Source organism: Rhinolophus sinicus, chromosome 17, assembly GCF_057876585.1.
Source record: "Rhinolophus sinicus isolate RSI-liver-muscle chromosome 17, RSI-T2T, whole genome shotgun sequence".
Taxonomy (NCBI): domain Eukaryota; kingdom Metazoa; phylum Chordata; class Mammalia; order Chiroptera; family Rhinolophidae; genus Rhinolophus; species Rhinolophus sinicus.
In genome coordinates this window covers 187,174,464-187,194,558 of record NC_142517.1, presented here as the reverse complement: position 1 = coordinate 187,194,558, position 20,095 = coordinate 187,174,464, and the positions used below count along the sequence as shown (strand labels likewise).

At 47.6% G+C, this 20,095-nt stretch overlaps 1 protein-coding gene across 4 annotated transcripts in view; it reads right to left on the bottom strand.

Moving 5' to 3' along the window:
- NRP2 (neuropilin 2) overlaps positions 1 to 17,114 on the bottom strand; it is a 112,499-nt gene extending 95,385 nt beyond the window's left edge. For 2 of the 4 annotated variants that reach the window (XM_019726890.3, XM_019726889.3), the window contains exons 1-2: positions 16,116 to 17,042; positions 1,921 to 2,098 (exon numbers count right to left, since the gene is read on the bottom strand). In XM_019726890.3, coding sequence (XP_019582449.2) covers positions 1,921 to 2,098; positions 16,116 to 16,188 — 251 coding nt within the window. In that variant the 5' untranslated portion in view covers positions 16,189 to 17,042. Of the gene's footprint in view, positions 1 to 1,920; positions 2,099 to 16,115 lie in introns of all 4 variants that reach the window. The other 2 variants (XM_019726888.3, XM_019726887.3) reach the window with 2 other exon arrangements.
- Positions 17,115 to 20,095: the final 2,981 nt, after the last annotated feature.

The window sequence follows — 20,095 nt, the reverse complement described above, 5'->3', positions numbered from 1 at the left end:
TGTGCATTATGCTTCAGTTTGTGCCAAACTTCTGCAGCCCTGCACCAAGAGCAAAAACACCTTAAAAAGAATCTCCTCGAACAGAAATTCTTGGTCAAGTTCACTGGCAGGAAACAGGCAGCCTTGAGGTGCTGTGCAAATGTGTGTGTATTTAACTTAAAGAGGAACTGATGAGCTACCCTATGTCATCCATGGGGTCAAGAGTGGAGCTGGGATTAGAAACTCAGTCTTATGACTCTGTCACATGAGGCATCCCTCCGGGAAACCCTTCAGTTTTCGACAAAGACTACCTCTTGTTAAGAGAAAACCATTATGTAGGTGCAAAGTAGTCCTCGGAGGATAACAATGACATCAATTCACCACAGCTCCTCCATGAAGAAGCACTGGCTGGATCTAGGCCCTCTGCCTGTACCTTTCCCACCAGCTGGCCCCTGTATCAATTTTTCAGTACTTGCAACATCTGGGTCACTAGAAAGGCTCCGACTATTTATCAATCATTAGGAGGCACTGAACACCCATCAGAGCAGTGACACATTGGAGGTGCCCAACTGGCTCAGGACACGATTATTGGCATAGTCTTTCCTGCACAGAAAAACTTTCCACTTTTGTTTCAATGAGGGCAGACTGTAAGATAGAGCCCATGAGATGGTACAAGGCACATTCACATTCTTGACATTACAAAGCTGCCTGCTCCCTCACCTTAACTTGTAGGGACCTCGGTGTTAACATGGCATTTCGAAAGCGCTCACAGATGTCTAAATGTCCACGTGGTGTCTCCTAAGCCACACATTTCCACAGTGACAGAACTGATGTTGTGAGATCAGCTAAGTCACCTCGGTGACTGACAAAAGTTCTCTGGGTTTTGGTTCTCTCATTTGCAAAATGGAGGTGGTAATGACCCCAATTTTCCAGGGTCGTTGTGAGAGTTGAATGGATTGATATTTATAAAGCTACTAGAAGAGTGTTAAAGAAATTCAGCTTTGAGACTCTAACCTGTACAGCACAGATACCAAAAATCAATGCAAATCTTAGCTCTACCAGTGGAAACTCAGATTTTTAACTCTCTATAAGGAAATCAACTGCTGCTTCATAAAATAACAGCATGATCCTCTGCGGCTGGTTGCAGAGGAAGTCTCCACTTGGGGATTTGGCTACTACTTTATTAAGGAAGCTGGTGGGGTTCCTACATATGGTAGCAGCAGTGGAAATGGGGAGCTTTCCAAGGGGAAGGCAAATCCCAAAGTCAAGAGCTGGAGTTTCACATAATCCACCCCCGTCCCCAAAAGGAATTCTCCTCCCCTGCCAGCTTTTGAAGATAGGGTGCTATTTTTTACACTCTTCACTCAGGAAGGCTCTTCCCTCCACGCTATAGGACCATTTAGGCCTTTATCTCCCCCTGAAAGAGAATGTGTCATGCAGGGTCTCTGGTCCCACTCCCCGCACCAGAATGCAGGATATGGTGAGGCCAAAAAGGAACAACAAAGGAGCCATGGATAGGGGGTTCATACCACTATAGTCTCACTGGTGGTTCGGTTGGAGATACAGGAAGCAGGAGCCACACGATCTGCAATCCGCTGTCCGCTTCTCTGCCAACCAACCAACCCGCCAACATAGCCATCGCCGTTATATTAGTGGCTAATGGCTAACCGGTAACAGCTGATGGCCAACCAGCCACAGCGGATGGCCATCTAATAACTGAGCCAGCACCTTTCCACGTGAGGCTGAGAGCCTGGAAATTGCTCTCCTGGCTCTGTCCCCACAGAATGCCATCTTGAGGTTTCTCTCTGGGGCCAGGATCGCACACTGTTTAGCGGGTCCTGGGGTTAGGGGTGCGGCCACTAGGTGGCAGCAGTGGCAGGAGCCCAGGTTGGGGGGTGGGAGTGTATCTCACGTATGTACAGTGGACAGGATAGTGCTTACTTGCAGTCGTGCTTCTCAATTTCAAAGTGAGGGTTGAAGTTGAGGACAATCTTCTGGTTGGGTTCGGGGGCGTAAACAATCCACTCGCAGTTCTGGTGGGAGGGGTAGTCCTGGGGGTAACCTGGGGAGGTGATGTACCCAGCATCTTTGGAATTCAAACGCCCTCCACAGGGTGGGTCTGAAAGAGAAGGCAAACAACCCAAAGAACTTCAAATATGTTACCGCATTTTTTCCCCTCTCCCTGTTTCTCTTCTCTACCAGTGGCTGGTTACAACTGTTGTACAGACCTTGTATGGCAGTCTAGAAGACTAACCTACTTACTCATTCAGTGGAAGAGATTATTTCAGCTCATCCTCCCCCCAAGTCATCCAACTAAACACACACACACACACACACACACACACACACACACACACTCGTCAAATGAAAATATTCCAGAAAATGCTCGTAAATATTCCCAATTACATGCTCTGAGATTAAAAAAACAAGAAAGCTGCAAACTTAACATGCCTCCCTGCCTTTTCCTGTCTCCTCTCCTGGGCCCATCTTCTTCTCCTCATTCAAACCTCTCATCTTTATCTTTACCTCGTAAATCCTTCATGTTCTCCGGTGTCTCCCAGCCCAGCCCAGCCCAGGCAGCCTGAAGTAACGGCCCGGGAATTGACAATAGCGGTTTTGTGGTGCCGACCCACAAGCAAGCCTGGTAACAATTATATGTGATGCGGAGGAAGCATTTTCAGCTTTGGGCCAGAACAGGCCCTGGAGGGTGATTTCAGCACTCTTTTTTTTTTTTTTTAAAGAAAGAAAAAGCAAAACCCCCAAACACTTAATTCCACATACACCACAAATTTGATTTATTATTTCATTACACACTGAGTGGAAAAATCTGCATTGGAGAACCCACTGGCTCTGACCTCAGAGCTTTGACAAAAAGTGCTTTGTGCTGAGTGGACGGCTGTGTTTTTTCCGTGCTTTTCTGCCCACTGTCCCTCCTGCCTGGTCACCACCACCAGAGTGTGCTGCTGCCTTGTCTAGTGGTAACCAGCCTTTGGAAAGGCGGCTGCAGGGGAGCAGCTGGCTCCCCCCTCCCGGCAGTGCCTGGCTGGAGGTAAACAGCTTCATGTGTGCCAGGAGGGAAGGGGGCAATCTTCAAAGGCAGAAAAGGTGGGTGATGACATTTGAAGAATCTCATATTTGGGAGTGAAGTTCTTTAATCCCCAGAAGGGGTTCCTGGGAAATGGGGGTTTTGCTTCATACCACAGTAGAAGAGAGGGCACAGGAAGGCACGAGAGACTTGGAAATATTCAGAAGTCTCTTGGAGACCTTCCTGAGAGGTGTGCCTCTCTCAGCATCAATCATGATTTAATATCGCCATCTGTATGGATCAGCATGGGCCCGGTGAATTATGTATTACGGCTCAGCAGTCACCCTCCAGGACAGGGTCTCTCTCCTGCGTTCACCCTTTGAGGGAAAGGGTCATGCATTTTTGATCTCTACAGGTGCACTTTACTATTCCCCGTGCCTGTTGGCATCACTGTCTTCCAGACCTCTGCTTTAGATTACCAGCCTGACAGGCTTTAAATGCATAAAAGATGGGCACGCTGCACAATGGCGGTTGGGGCACACAAATCCACACAAGTAGCCTTTTAGGCAACACGCCTCCAAGAGCTCAAACTGTGCCGTGTTGAACTGCCCAGAATCTAATGGACTCAGGTTCCATTTCCTACTGAGTGGAAAACAAAAGCAGGCCATTTCCTCTGGCTAGCAGAGACCACACCATCCTCTAACTAATGACCCTGCACCCTCCCCAGTCCAGGAGGACAGTGCACCCAGCCCTCCCACCCAGATGAAGATGAGGGCAGCAGTGAGGCCTGTGCCACCAGTTCCTCTGCAACCAGTCCCGGAAGGCTATCCAGGTAGGTGCCCACTCTACTCACCCATGCTGGGCACCCAACATCTTTTAGCAAGTCAAATTGTAGCCCTTTGGTCCTGGCTCATGCATGTGAAACAGGACCCAGAGTAGCCCTCTAAGAAGGCATAGGTGTGAGGACTTCGGGTCACCAGCTCTTTTACCTAGCTAGCAGGACAGGAAATTTTCTACTGAACTTCTCTATGGAAAAAGGAAGTTCTTCCTCTCAAATCTCCAGCCCCCAAGTTTAAGCTTTTAATAATTAGAGCAGGCACACAGAATCAGCAAGAAAGGCAGGAAAGAGGAAAGTTCCTCATAGGAAGGTTTCATTGCTGATCCATTTCTAATCATTTCCCCACCTAAGAAAAAATTTAAACTATATATATCCTATAGCTGATCGTCTGTATTTTCTACTGGTAAAAACTTAAGAAAAAAGGGGTAACCCATTTCGTTTTTTCTGTCCTTTCTTTAATCTGAAGAAAATCAAGGCACTTAATAAAATATTTGAGAATTCATTAAAACATCTGCTTTGCTTATGTGTCGTTGGCCTTTCCCATATCCAAACATTGTATAAACGCGCATTCTTGTATGAATGGCACTCACACTCAGAAACACACACAAGCATAGATAGATACTGAACATACGGTACATCAGGTACACCTACACATTAGAAATTCACACTTTAGTCCTGTACACACTTTCACACCTTCCATAAAATATCACATGTCCTCAGTATAGACGTATATCCACCAAGAGAAATACTAGAATTTCAGTCTCTATGTTTCTTAGAGAAAAACAGAATTCTTGAAATCAGTAAAAATTACTAAAAAAAAACACGCTTAATCCTCCTACACCTCCTCTTCGTAACTGATCTTTCATTTCCAGGTTTGGGGATACTTCATTTCTTAAATAGAAACAAGCCACCAAGAGAAACGAGCTGGGTTTTCTTCTGAAGAGATATACCATCGATTCTTTTGGAGGTCTTTATTGTTTTCCAAAAGGAAGAGCAGAAACAATTTGTGTCCTCTTGCAGAGGAGTCCAGCCCAACCAAAAGAGAGGTGAACTCAAGGGCAAACCCCTTTAGGCCAATATACATATACCTGAAGGGAAGTTGACCCTGTTGAAGTTTGAGCTACTGAGCCAGTTTGGTGAGTTGCCGAGGGGACTTCTTTCTCCAATGCTTTTGTGACTACCTTTCACCTGGGGCAAATTCATTTCAGGCCTGCACTGTTTAGAGCAGTTTTCTTGTACATCTGGGAGGGAAGCCCAAGACATGGGCCTGGTCAAGACAGAAAAAGACTTCAGAGGCCTGAGAATGAAAGGGTTAAAGTGACACCTCTAGACAACAGCATGGTGGTTAACATGGTGGTGTGGGGGAGGATGAAAAGGGTAAAGGGGGTCAAACATATGATGGAAGGAGACTAGACTTTGAGTGGTGAGTAGTACACAATGCACATATAAAAATGATGTATTATAAAACTGCTCCTGAAACGTAATGTTATTAACCAAGGCTACCTCAATACATTTATAAAAAGTAATTTGAAATAAAGGGAATAGTAAGTCCTAAAGTCACAAGGGTTGGATTTTTTCCCCCCATAATGACTACTTACGTGTTTTTGACATATAAAATGTCAGATTATTTCTGATCTCCTCTCTCTCTCTTTCTCTCTCTCTCTCTCTCTCTCTCTCTCTCTCTCTCTCTCTCTCTCTCTCTCCACCCCCCTCCTTTTTCCTCAGGTACCCTTGCTTTGCTGGTGGCCTAAGTACCAAGTGATGCTGCCAGGAGTAATCTGGCTATGGGTCATAAAGAAATTCTGTACCCACTCACTTACAATTCTAAGGCACTGCAGCTTCAGACGGGACTCTCCCTCCTACAGAACCCAATTTCAGACATCTCACTGGTTCCTTGTAATGTTTGATTTTTAGGAAGTATTAACAAGGCGTAAAAGATCTTTTTAAAAATCTGGTCTGCCTTCTAAGGAAACTCAACTGGAGTTGTTTTAAAGGAACACTGTATGACTGGAACGTGCCAATAATATTCGTTAAAAACTGAAGCCTGACTGCAGTGAAGACTTTTAAATGATCAGAATCACAACGGCTTGAGACACCAGACAACACCAGGCAACAGCTTACTGGCAGTTGTACAATAAAAGAACAATCAGATCACTTGATGTAGCTGAACTGAAGGAAAAAGGCCTTAAGGAAAAAAAAAAAAAGTCCTTGGGGAATTTAGGACAGGCTGGATGTGGGCTTGGAGAGTCAGGGTGTTGCTACTGGTGGGTCTGGGGTAATAAGACCAGGTTACTAGGAATTGGGTGTGTGTGGGGTGGGGGGATGGTGCTGATATTAGCAAGAATAGAGATGCAGCACCTGGATTCTTAACTCGGTGACCTTCCTGGGTCTCAGCTTCCTAGACTGTAATTCAATGAGTGGATTGAATTAACAGTGTAATTTTCAAAATTCTTTCTAGAAGTGTTTTGTTTTGTTTTTCCTTGAACAAAACTCTACCCAGAACTCCAATGTGCAAAGCAGTTAAAAGTGGAGCTCTCCTTGGGTGCAGGGACAAGAGGGTGGCCAAAATCGGGTCACACCCAGGCCTCCCTTCCCTTATCCCTGAGGGTCTTCTCTGTAAGACCATCAGGCCTTCCTGGAACAGGGTTGGAAACCCTCTGAACCAGCTCTCATTTCCCTCGCTACTTTAAAATGCCATGGAAAAGAGAAAAGGTAGAAGGGTTAGAAGACATCTATTTCTTGCATATACCTGACGGCAGGTATATGGGTGGTGGAGAAAAGTTGTGGGTCTCATTTCCCCTGAAAATAATACACTTTGTTTACTTTACAATTTATCCTTTATCCACAGTGTAATCCCATTCTATTCCTATTTCCACAGCATTATTTTCATTTAATTATTAGTAGCAAGGCAAAGAAGAAGCTCTTCTCCTACTTAAAAAGAGAGAGGGTTGTCACCTTGCCACTTAACTAGAAAGAAGCCTTGTATTCAAGTGTGGTCTCACCATGGGCAAGCTCTGTGACCTTGGGTAAGTTAGTAATCAACTACGAGCCTTTGTTTTCTCATCTATAAAATAAGGAGAATTATTCTAGAGGTCAGTTCCAGTTCTAAAATTTAAAGCCTATATAATAAGGTGGGGAAAATATTCTATTACCCATAGACTAACCCAAAATTAAAAAGACTCTCTATCCTCCTAGACAACCAGATATTTACTCAAGGTGTTATTCCCGATTCATCCACTTTAGGTAAACCTAAAACAAAACTCCAGGATTCTTCAGATGAACATGTCTGTCTTGCATTAAGGAGAGTTCAAACATCTCTTTTAATCACATTAGCTCTACTGACGTGGGTTTCTTTTCTTAACTGAGACTGTGGCTGCACATTTATAAATATTATGGATACACAGTTCTGTGTGTGAGCATGTCAACAACAGTGATGCATGAAAAGAAAGACCAAAAAGAGTTTCTTCAAATCCCTTGCCTAAATTATTGAAGACCTCGGCTCAGGGTTTTAACCAAATTTTGCTCACTAACCCTGGATAAGCTGCTTTTTAAGAGTTTTTTTTTTTTCCTGTGAGCTGAGGCTGGATTTTGTTTTATTCAAAGTGACTTCAGCCTGTCACAAGACAGTCTCATAAAATCTGTATCTTGGCTTAAGCTGGGAAGAAATAAGCCAATACATCAGCCCAGGAATGCGACCGTTTGACCACTTCCTAAGGCAACTGGGAAGGGATGCAATCTATTCAATTTATGGGGCTGGGTGGCAGTCAGTGGTACACTCCTGAAGGCACAGCAAATGGAAATCCCTGTGAACTTTTGCAGTGATGAAGTTCACAATCTGAATAAAAGAATCTCTGGGAGGGCAGGAAGGTGGGGATCAGAGAGCAGGAGAGGAAGCCAGTACATGAAAGTGGAAAAAGGAACAAGGCCAAGGGCCTCTTCTAGAATACCTCCAATGATTCATTTCACCATGGAGAGAAGTGAACATTGGGTCTGGAAATAGGGCCTTTGGAAAGTCTCTTCCCCTCTATCTGGATTCTAAAAACGAACCTTTGTTTAATCGTTAAAATGTAAGTTTGATGCGATTACCTCCCCTGACCTCGAATCATGCCACCTGTGGTAACCTTGTTATTTGTCATCTTATATCATAAACAAATGCAATTCCAATAGGGCAGCCAATATAATATCATTAGTTTATATTTATGTCCACTCTTTTCCAGCCCTCATTGCAAATGAAATTTTGATGCCATTGATGAGAGATCTGGGATTACAGTTCCTGACCATTTCAACAGACATTTGGGGAAGGAAACAGAAGAAGACTAATTTTGAGGTCTCTCCAAAAACCAAAGGAGAGAGAAAAAAAAGTAATATAATATTTTATTTCATTTATTTTGATTAACTAAAGGCTTATGTTGAAACGTTAATGACTCCCCATTGGTTAGTAAATGAAATTGAAACCTCTTGGCCTAGCAATTAGGGCCTTATATTTAGCTCAAGCTACTGTTTCCAACCTTATTTGCAATTATTTCCCTCCACACACTCTAAACTGCAGGTTCTGAGTATTCCTCCAACAAAACCAGTGTCTATTTCTCTGCTCCCACCTTCCCCTGGTGTGCCTTTCCCACCTCTAAGTGCCATCTATTCTCTCAATCCAGGTTTAGCTGCCACCTCTGCCCTCTGTGATCACCCACGCGAGGGGTCCCTACCCCTCTGCCTATCTCACACCTAGGAGACTGAAGCTCTTCAGTATCTGCTAAGGTGTGTGAGAGCTCTGGAAAGGCTTATCCATTTTGCTGGACCACCACAACATGAGGGCACGACTCCTTTCTGACTCATTTTTGAGAGCCTTACAGGATCAAACCCAGAGCCTTCCCCGAGAGTCAGATTAGAAGAGTTTTGATGAACTGGTGAATTACTAGTAATTGGCTAAAGTAACACCAAAAGTATCAGTAGGTGTCACAAATTCTAAGAAATTCTTATCACAAATTGTTCTGCTTCTCCTGCTACGTACGACTCGTCCTTCCCAGCCCACAGCTGCTATTAAATGTGAATTTTTGTTTTTTAATGGTGAACTGAGTGTTTAAATAACTTGTCTGGGATAATATTACATACGCAGTCATAAGTCAAGGTAGAGTTAGTGTGAACTATGTCTCCTAAGACACCCTAAATGATGAAGCTCAAAGGACACATTTTATTTCTAATGATGGTAAAAATGATTTAGAGGAGGGTTTTCTTGCCCCCTCACTCTAGCCCTCCATCCTCCCAAAGGCAAGTTCTAGATATTTGTTGTCAGTAGCTCCAGGAAGATGCAAACTATTACTTCATCACTAAACTGTTTGCTGATAATGGATTGTCTCTTGCTGAGTTTCAGTTCACTTCTCTCCACCCATTCCACCCCCACCCCCATCTCCCATTCCCTGGCCCCCAATATGCCTTTTGGGCACATCTGTTTTATTTTTTTCCCCTTTATCAAAACAATTATTATTACCACTCGGTCCAGTAATTTGCAATTCCCTTTATCTTCTTCACTGAAAGACTGGCCAGAACAGACTCATTGGTTATCAACGGATCTTCGGAGGCAGCACGCAGGGTCACGCTGGACGTTGCATTAAGCTGGTCAGCAGCTTCATCCACTGCACACAACCAGGAGAGCTCTCCTTTTGTTAGTCCCAGGCCCCCTCCCTTTTTTTCTGGATTAGATCATGACTCTTTTATGAAGACCCAGAGGGAAATGGGATTATTAAGAGCCTTGCTGGGTAAAAGCTATTTTGTCTTTATGACGACTTTTTTGAGTTCAGCTGCTGAGGGGCCTTCACGCCAGAGTAGAAGTTATTACACATTTGGGGGGGCACCTTTAACACTGTGCTCCCCACTGAGCACACTTTCCTGATGAAGGATGGAAGGGGAGAAAAGGAAAGGAAAGGAGAGAGATTTTTTAAAAATTGCAAAGAAGAGACGTAGATCTAAGATGAGAACCAAGCAGGGGATATCCGTTTCTGAAGAACGGTGTATTGCGAGATAATCTGATGTTTATAAAACCCAGGCAAAGGTTTAGTGGGTAAGAGCTGATTATGAATAATTATTTACTTATTAAAAAAAAAACCCTCATAAAAATAACATAAACTCACCACAATGGTTATAGCACGCTTTCTGTGATCATGAGCTACAGTTAACCACACTGAAGCTGTTTTGAAGATTAAATGACTTCAGAAGACACTTCATAGGTACTAGAGAGTATTCTATGCATCTGACCTAGCACAAAAACCCTATGAAGCAGATATTATCATCAAACAGTAAAGGAAACTGAGGTGCAGAGAGAGTAAGTCTTCTGGATCACACAGCTGACCAGGGGCCAAGCAGTTTGGCTCCAATGCTTCAGAAGCTGGAAAGCCCAATGAAGGTCTCTGCAAAACTTCTCGGTGACAAACTTAGTTAGAGGTATTTAGGGAAAGACAAATGTTTTGCCTGTTTGAAAACTCCTTTTTCTCTTCCTGCGCCAGTCATCTGTGTGGACAATGGGACGTGTTCAAGGCTGGGGTTGAGAGGGCTGGAAACACTTAACACCTTCTCCACTCCCCACACGGAGGCACACTGCTGCTTGTTATCCTGGCCCTCCCTCCTGTGTACTGGAAACCAGGGTGTGTGTTTGGGGTTGGGGTGGGGTGGATAGAATGTTCAGGTCTGAAGCGCTCTGTTACAACGTTGGGGGTGTTTATTGTTGACAATTCCCATTTTTCTCCATTCTTCTCAACCCAACTCTTAGTCTATGCTAAATGCCACGTAGTTATTGTTCTACTGGATAGGAGCAGCATTTTCAGAAATGGGGGATTTATTTTTATAGCACAGCTGGTCTGCCAAAGGTCACATAATTTGGCAACGTTCCCAGTGGTTAAAAATTAATTTCTCCTTATTAATACAACCAAGGTCCCATAGGATTGGAGCTCAGCCTTATCTAAACTTGACAGCTTCCTAAACCTTTAGAAGATGCTTTCTCCTAGAGGGCCAGCCACACTACAAGGCCACTGTGTCTAGGAATCCAACCCCACTAAGTCCTGGTAGGTAAGGAAACCATTCAGCCCCTCGGCCATTTCTCATCAAGGCAGATAAAGCTCTGGAAAAATGCTGCAGGCTCTCCAGGACCAACTTGCACAGTATCTTCCAGGAATGGGTTAATGAAAAGAAAAAAAATCAGTTTCTTACCTGGAAGGCATAGTACAAAGACTAACTTCTGGGGATCAAACACATGTCTGCCACTCCAGGATGGTGCCTCAAAGATTGTCCAGTAGCAAGTGATGGGTCAGATGATATAATCCCTCAAATATGTTAATGATATTACAAACTACTTCCCAGACATCACTCGTCAAGTCCTTTCTTGTCAGTGCAAGAAATTAAACAGGTATTATGCTTCTGCTCCATCCTTTACAAAAGGAAAATCATCTCTATTTCCTAATCCTTACAAACTGGACTTTTGGGGAGTATATTCTGAAAACTCTTTACCAATGAAACCTGACTCTGAATTCTGTCAACTCAGAATTGTCCCACACTTGGGTCACACAAAGTTAGGTCATTCTCTTGCTTTAAGGAGCAGTTGAGTGAAATGAAAAATACCAACAGGCAGGGTACTCAGAAGCATTTAGTCTGTGATGTCTCTCCCCACTGACACCACCAGAGCCCTCCCCAACTGTTATTCCCATTAATGCCTCTCAATTCAATACATTTGAATTGGCATTTGGGCTCCTAGTTTTTTCCTATACCGTGAAGATAGGAACTGGCCTTCTACGGCCAGGATGGACTTTACATTCAATAGCAGGGAATGAAAGCCATTTGGTAGCAGCAGGAATCCTATCTGGATAGCCTGGGGTTTCAGTCACTGCAGCCTTCCAACCTTTCATTGCTAGCTGGGTGCTATGTGGCTTAATCTGAGGGCTCCACAGAATGACATGAAAGTCCAAACCTGCGGTGCTGCCCGGGCATTCACAATTCTACCAGGCAGATCTTGGACAAGAAGGGGCTTGCTTGCCCTGAAGCCCTAATGGGGAGCTCTCCTCTTCCCACTGTTTTGCACTGTGTGCGCTGTTGGCAACAGGCAACAGTTTCACTGCCTCCAGTGGCAGTTTATGGGGTAAAGTTGACTGGGCACCCATTGAACGTGGGCATGATACCACTCTCCAGAGCCTAGAGCAGGCTGTGTGTAGAATGTAGGAGTTTATAATTTTGTTGCAAATTATTACCCCACATTTTGGGGGAGACAGGCTGAAAAAGACCCTCTTCAAACCCTTATCCGGCTCCTAGACGGTCATTGCTTCTCTTTCAGGATTTGTTTGAACCCAGACCTACTTGTCCCAGCCAATTTACACCTCTTATCTGATCATCCAGTTCAGACAGAAGGTCGAATTGACCGCGTCTGCCCGTGTCCATGGCAATGGTGTTAAAACCCTAACACAGATCAAAGCTCTCCAGGCATAGCCGGGGGTGCGGGAGTAGGGTTATAGGGTCCAGGTTCTTTTGGCCCCAAGCGGTGTGGACGTTGGGGCTGGGAGTTGCCACCATCTGAAAAACCCATTGTGAGGGCCTGAATGATTTCCTGAGCATAACGGAGTCCCCCGCGGACCACGATTAACTCTAGCAAAGGGAAGTTTCTTGGCCAGGCGCTGACCGGGAATGGCTAGCGCCAGGGGGCTCTCTCTGTCTAAAACCGAAAGGAAGGGATGCGGAGGGAGGGGGTGAGGCGAGCAGTGAGCACACGCCAATAAACCAGAGCGTCGATCCCCTCTGGTTCCAGACGAATTCAACCCGAGCCTCAGAAGCGGCGACACGGATGAGCCGGATCCTCTAAGCGTGGCCTGGAAAGCTGATCCCCACCCTACACTCCTTTGATTCCCAGTGGGTCGACCGGTTCTTTACACTACTATCCTCCGCCAGCCCCAGGACGTTTGCTCTGCGTGTGCCTCCCCATGCCCACACCACCCCCACCCCCACCCCCCACCCAGCAGCCGGCGCCCAGGCAGGACCTGGTGGGAAAAACTGCAGTGCAGTCAGCCCCAGGCGAAGGTTGGGGACAGCCGTTTAATCACAGCTCGCTTCGCCTCTATTAACTTGTGTTGATATTAAAAAGAAATCCATCAGTGAAAATGAAGCTTTGGCCGTGAATATTTCTTTTTCTCACGTGGAAAACCAAAGAGCAAGGCGGCGGGGGAGGGGAGGCAGAACTTGCCGGCGACTACGGAGGTTTCTTCCAAGCAGGGAACTGCAGCCGAGACTTAACTTTATGGCTACGGGCAACGTCGAGGAAATGCCTCAAGCTTCCCCCTGGGGGTGTCCTAAGTCAGGAGGAGGAGGGACACGGCTGGAGTTGTTGGAGGCGGCCAACTTTGCCAGGCTTGAGCCTTGGTTGTGCTTTCGCTGGGAATATTTTTGCCTAATAGAATGTTTATGGATCGCTCGGCTCTGTTTCTGCTGCGTAGCCCAAACAAATCGATGCGGTGTTAGAGATGGCGCTGGGGGGGATGGGGGACTGGGGGCCACCACGTCCCCACCACGTGGATGCCCGCGCGCTGCGTACTCTTCACCTGTTCCGGCGCACGCGAGGGCGCTTGGCGCGCACCGCTACTGGAGGCGGTGCAAGTTGCGCGCATTCTCGCGGCTCCAGCTGGCTCCTTTCCGTCTCTCTCCGCCCTTGGCTCCGAAATCCCACCCCAGCTTCCCGCCACCCAGCTTGGGCAGAGCTCAGATCCTCAGCCCCGCGGGCTCCGGGCCTCAGCCCTTTAGAGCAGACTCTCCAGGGACGGCGGTGGGGGGAAATGCAGCGCAGAGTGGAACGCGTGGGGCAGGAGGGGTTGCTCCGGACAGGGCTGGGCGAGTGGCCGCGATTCCCCGGGCCCTGGCAGAAGGAAGGCAGAAAGGCGGCGGCGCTGCGATCTGGCCAGGCGGCGTGGCAAGGAGTAGGGGAGCCTAGTGCGCTACACCCACGCGGCCTCCCTGCCGCCCGCCAGTCGCAGAGGCCGCGCGCCGCGGGGTTATTTGCTATATGGCTTCCCTGCTTATACCTTCCACACACCCTCTCCCTTGCCATGACTGCTCGGAATGGGTTCCCGCCGCCGCCGGCTGGGCCCGGCCCCCTTCGGCCGGCGCGCACCGGGTGAGTCAGAGGTCTAGCTGGGCCTCGCCCTTTGCCCGCTACCCGGGAGCCTGTCGGCATCTCGGACAGAAAGCCTGACCAGCCCGCGGCTTGAGATCGCCTTTTCGGGGGGCCGAAGAATATCTACCCTGGTAGGTCCCAGCTCCGCGTCCCACCAGGAGGACCCAACCCGCGCCGGAGGCATCCTGCAGCCCCGAACTGGGTGACCTGCCCCGCGCTCCGCGCCTCTGGGCTTCTCTAGAAGTGACGCAGCGCGGCCCGCGGCTAGGATGGGAGGGGGCTCTGCAGAGAGCGCGTGAGGCAGGTGGCGGAGCGGGAGTGGGTCCGAGCGGGTGCCGCACACGTACACTATGCAGCGCTCGGGGACAGATGTGCGAACATCTGGGGTAGGAGGAGATGGCCCCTGAGTGTTCGCGACCCCTCCCGCTCTGCACAGCACTCAGAACCTTAAGTTTTTGTGTGTGCATGTGTGTGTATGTGCGCGCCAGTATGCGCGCACTCGCGCACCAGGGCCTTAAACCAGAGACCGTGCCTGAATACATAATATACTGTAGGCATCCTCACCCGGCTCTCATGCGTGTATACACACACACACACACACACACACACACACACACACAGAACAAATCACACAAACGTACATAATTTATGCATCCTCCAGGTCTGTGGGAGGTAATTTAATTTCGCTTCAAACTGGGAACTTAGAATTAAGGCAAGAGGGAATGGGGAAACACAGGAAATCTGCCCAAGTGGGACCTGCAACCATCTCTTTGATACGATTTGCAGTTGCCCTGAAGACCAGTTATGGCAGAGAAGGTGCAGCAAACGTGTGGATTTGGATAGCAACGGCATTCGTGAATCTTCCTCCCCCTCAAATAAATATGCAAGCTTAAAATGGGATGTGTGTGCGTCCGTTCGGAGGTGAGAACCAGAGTACCAGGTGGAAAGCTTCCCCCTTAGTCAACACAGGCTCCCACTGGATTCACTAGCCAGTTGTGATGGGGGAGGTGCCCAGGAAGCTGGAAGGGGTTAGCCCAACCACTGCCGCCATAGCCTTGTAAGTATTAATACCTCCCGCTTTCCTCCATAGATGGCTTCCCTATTCTCAATCACCTGTAGCAGCTTCTAAGAGTTTTGTCAGATTTCAGACACTTCTCAGAGGGGAGAGAGGCTCACCCTGGAGAGTTGTGTGGGGAAGGAAGGACAAGCCCCACCGGATTCCTTGAAATCAGAGATCCCTTCTCAAGGAGCGTACCCCTTGCCAGAAACCCCTCCCTTTCCCCCACACAAATACTGGCCCCAGACGTTCTGGGCCTTGCGGTGCTTATCTTTGCACTCACGCCACACACCCCTTTGGCAGTTGTTGAGAACAAATTCCACTCAAAAGTTTCTAACCACTTCACAAGAGTGAGAGACCTTGGAGGGCCACGCAGTTTGTTTTATCTAATAATATTTTTTAAAAGAACATATGATTTACTTTCCCAGAAAACACATGGATGCAGGAAAGAGCAGGGACGATTAACTGCCTTGGTTGCCAGCAGCGCCCAGCCCCAAACCCCTAGCTCAGCCGCAAGCCGACTTGCTCCATCAGCCTGAGCGCTGTGATTTTGAGGCGTATCCACACATTCTGCAAAGAATCTACAGCACTGGAAAACCAAAACTAGATTCTTGACTTTCCCAAGCCCTTCAGTTAACATTGCTCAATGTAGCTAAGTGGAGGGAATGCAAATGATTTATATTTCGCTGGCTAGGTTGAAGAAACTCAAGGGAGATGTGCTCTGCTTCAAGACAGGAAAAAAAATCCCCAAATACTGTAATGCAAAGGCTTTGTAGTATTTTTAAACCTTTGATTCAGTCCATATGTGACATCTGAACACCGCCAAATTCTGTCTGTGTTTCAAAACACACACACACACACACACACACACACACACACACACACACACTCCTAGCAGGAGAGAAAAGTTGGGTTTTAGCAGCAGTGGTGGTGTAGGGAGGGCCGGCTGGGATCTCTCTTTAAATTATTCAGTTTTGAGGGAGTCTCCTTTTGTGCCATTCCGTGTGGCCCCCCTGCATTAGCAGTTGCTTTTAAAGGGAAAGCATGTTGAAATGAACAGAAAAAACTTTCAGGGGCTTACCTGGTTGGCCTCTCACTTCGAGTCCTGAAAAGTAGACAGCTAAGAAAACCCAGGTGAGAGGAAACATATCCATTTTGGAGAAAGAGGCTCTCCCCAGAGCTGGATTTGTAGGTTTCTTGTACAATTGTAAGTCTTTGTGTTTTTCTCGCTCTTATGTTCTTCTTTACAGTGTCTTCTGCAAAGGTTTCTAATGGTCAGAGTCTCCCTCCTGGGTCCTGGCGGCTCGTCTTCACCTTTATTCTTGCTGGATCCCCACCTCGCCAGGAGGAGGGTCGCTCTTGAAATCAGCAAAGAGGGAGCAAGCCGGGAAGAGAGGACGGGTTTCCTCTCTTAAAACGGATCTATGTCCTCTCAGTTCCTCAAAGTATCATTTCCTTTATCCTACAACATCACGAATATTTCCCGAAAGCCAAGCGTAAAAAAAAATTATAATAAAAATAAAAGCCAAGACTTGCCTTGGGCATCACACGGCTCCCAGGCAGCTGTGTGATCTCAGAGGCGTAAACTGACACACATCTCCCGGCGCCCGGGACCGACACGCGGGCGGAGGCACCCACTGCCGGACAGCCGGAGTGGGAGGCAGCCGCCGGGCTCTTGCCCTCACCGAGTTCCCCTAGCGGGAGCCTCCCCCAGCGGCTACACCCGCTTGGCCAGACTCACGAGGGGAGTCTGAGGAAGGAAGCTGCTGCTGCTGCTGCTGTTGCTGTTGCTGCTGGTGGTGCGGCGGCGGCGGCTGGGATCGCCTGGGAGTGAGCGAGCCCCTCTCCGAGTTCGCTCGCACCCGCCTTCACCTCCACCTCACCCAGCGCCTCGCCGTGTGTCTGCGCGTCTGAGGATGTGCTGGGGGCGGGCTGCGGGCTGCTGCCTCGCTCGCGTTCTCTGCTTCCCCTCCGGCTCCCCCCTGCCTTTTCAGGCCGTGCAGCATGTGGATGTCAGAGCCGCGGCAGAGCTATCCGATTACGCGCCGGCTCAGGGCCCGCCCCTTCTGTGTTCCTGATTAAAGAGGCAGCCGCGGAGACGCGCGGCGCAGAGGCGAGCGCCGCGGCACCCTACTCGGGCGGGGCGGCGTCGGCTTCCTCCTCGGCCGCGGTCGGATCAAAGTTAGGCCAGCGCCCACCTAGCTGCCCGTCTCCCACCTAGCCGCCTGTCTCCCACCCGGCACCTCCCGCCCACCCTGGGCTCCTCCGCGCCTGGTTGCGCGGAGCCGCCTGTGCGTAATGCCCCGGAGAAGGAGCGCCCCCGGACACCTCCAGGGCGCGCTGCCCTTGGCCGCGTCGGCCGTTCCCGAGGGAGACTCCGCGGGAAACGGGGGAAATCCTTGTCCCCCCCAAATTCCCAGTCTCCGATGCCACACACGTAGAACCCAACACAATGCCACGCGCAATGGCGTTACAAGAGGAATTGGGAGGCGTAAGGTGTTTGCAGTAGGGAGCAGCAGCTCAGCGGCAGCTCAGCCATGCGTTCGCACAGGCAGCAGTGCGTGGCGGCGACACACACGCTCAGCCCCGGCTGAATAAAACCCCAAACACCCACCGTTTACTACTCAGATCCTTTGTTGTGTCCCAAACATACTCCTCATCTCCCTGGGTGAGAATTTAGTTCTCCCTGCTCCTCTAACTTGCAACTATCAGAAGAAGAGGAAGGACTTCAAAGAATTTGTTCAGATAATTAAATTGGATTCCCCAGCCCTCCAAAAAAGTACAGGTACAAGAAGCCTTCTCCTCGAAATGCTTCTGTAACTAATCTGTTCACATTTCCCCCATGGAAATGTGGCCACAACGTGGGGAAAAAAAAAAAAAAAAACACAACATTATGCTAACTATTTTTAAATGGAGGCGTGAAAACTGTTTAGACGGAGCTGCAAGCTAACAGTTGGGGAAACACTTGTATCTTTGTTTCTGAGGATGGCTTTGTGGATTCCAAACTGTCTTGCTTCACTAGACACCTATTACTACATTATCATAAAGACTCTAACAGGAACAGTCTAAACAACACCCTGAATATACCTTTTTTGCCACTCTGCAGATGAAGAAAAATAAAGTTTCGGTGACAAGAAACACACACACATCTGACTATCCCATTTCTTTCTTTGCTTGTACTTGTGGATTCTTCTGGGTGGTTTTCCTCCTTATCTGGACTTGCCATTAGCTTTGTTTATCACTTTTAGTGTTTGAAAAATCTGTAACTCCCACTTAACTGTTATTTACACTGAGATAACCAAAACAAAATTGAATCAGAAGTGATTTGCAAATAGTGGAGCCAAGCCGTGGAGGGGTTTTACAGCACTGTGTAAATCCACAGGCTGCATATCACCCTGTGAATCTTAGATGCCTGGTTTGAAAGGGCATTTAAGAGAGGCCTGGTGAGTTCTCCCAGCAAGCATATGGCCAGGCTGGACTAGAGGCTACTTTTCATTCCTTTCATTTTTTTTTTTCTTTTCTCTCTCTCCCTTCTTTCTTTCCTTCCTTTCTGCCTTGGTTTCAGAGCACATCCACAATATTTAAAAACTCCAGATTTACTTTTTTTTTCCTGTTTAAATGTCAATTGTAAAGAAAGACTGCCCCTCCCCTGTATTTAATGAGTCAGTTTGGATTTTGAATCTTAAGCAAAAATCCCAGCTTCTATTATGGCCGTGATGCTAACCTAAGGACAAATAATACTACCCACAGTGACAGCACCTTAGTGAAGAGGGTCATTTAGTATTACCTCTCCTCACCACTTACCAGTCTTGCCAAACCATTCTAGCAAGTGCCCAACATGGAAGAATCCTGTGTCTGAGAACATTATAGCCAGAGTTTAGGTGAAGGGCACAGGGAAGAGGAGAGAGAGAAAAATAAACTGAAGCCTATTGTAAAATGATAAGAATGACAACTCTGGGCTTCTGGTCTTGGGGTCTCAGGGTTCAGGGTCTCTTCATCAGGCGTCTCCCAGAGTCCTTGGTCTGGTAGAGAGGTGTCAGTTTCAGTGTTCTGTTCCTGGACCTGATTCCCAGCATCATGGATTTCAGTTTTTCAGAGGTGTCCTAAAGAGGGAGCTAACTTACTTCCTGGGAGTCCTCAGAAAAAGTGCTGCAAGACTTCTCATCAGTTCACTTGAGTCAAAGGCCTGATTGCCTGCAGTTGGGAAGAGGTCTGGTTTCTGGTTCCCAACCCTCAGGACGCCATTTTTTAATCCTCTAGGGGGCAGCACTCAATAAATAATGGTAACGCTACCTGCGGTAGCAGTTCTGATGGTGCTTTTTACTTCTAGGAGCTCAAAGCCCTAATAAGACCAGGGAAGATTCAGAGTGAGAGCCGTTCTCCCCCAGCCCACTCTGAACAAGACCCCCTGGGCACAGGGAGGACTTAGAATTGCTTTAATCCAGGACCTCCAAGGACTCTTAAGAACTAAACATAAATTCCACGTGTGCCTGATGGAAATGAATCTTTAGGGAAATTCTCCAAACTGGGGCTGGCTCGGACCTGCCAAGCCTCAGTTTTTATCTGGACTGGAATCTCAGGGCTTTGGCTGCAATTGGTTTGGTTTCCACCAGAGGTGCTGGAGTGAAGTGAGCCAGCACCATACCTTTCATTATTTTGTGAGTACACGTCCTTGCCCCATAGAGAAGCCTGTCTACTAAAAGGCTAGTAGCATCGACAGAAACCATCGGCTTGTAAACAGAAACACCCAACTGATGAGAAAACAGCTAACTAGTAAAGCTGAGATACCCGGCAGCGTTGCTGACTCACCTAGGATATTTCACGTTATTTTCCTTAATTGTGAAATAATAATAGATAATCCCACCCTGCATTCCATTCCTTTGTCAGGAAGGGATGTGGGAACATAAAATAGATTTTGTAAAAGATGCTAAGAAAAAGCTGTAACCTAGCCACAATGGGCGTTCCAGCTAGGTAGTCCCAAAATGGAGGCCACATCAGAATCACTTAGGGCGAATGTGCCATTCTCCTGCAAGGTGGCTTCCTTGGCTCTGGGGTGGTGTC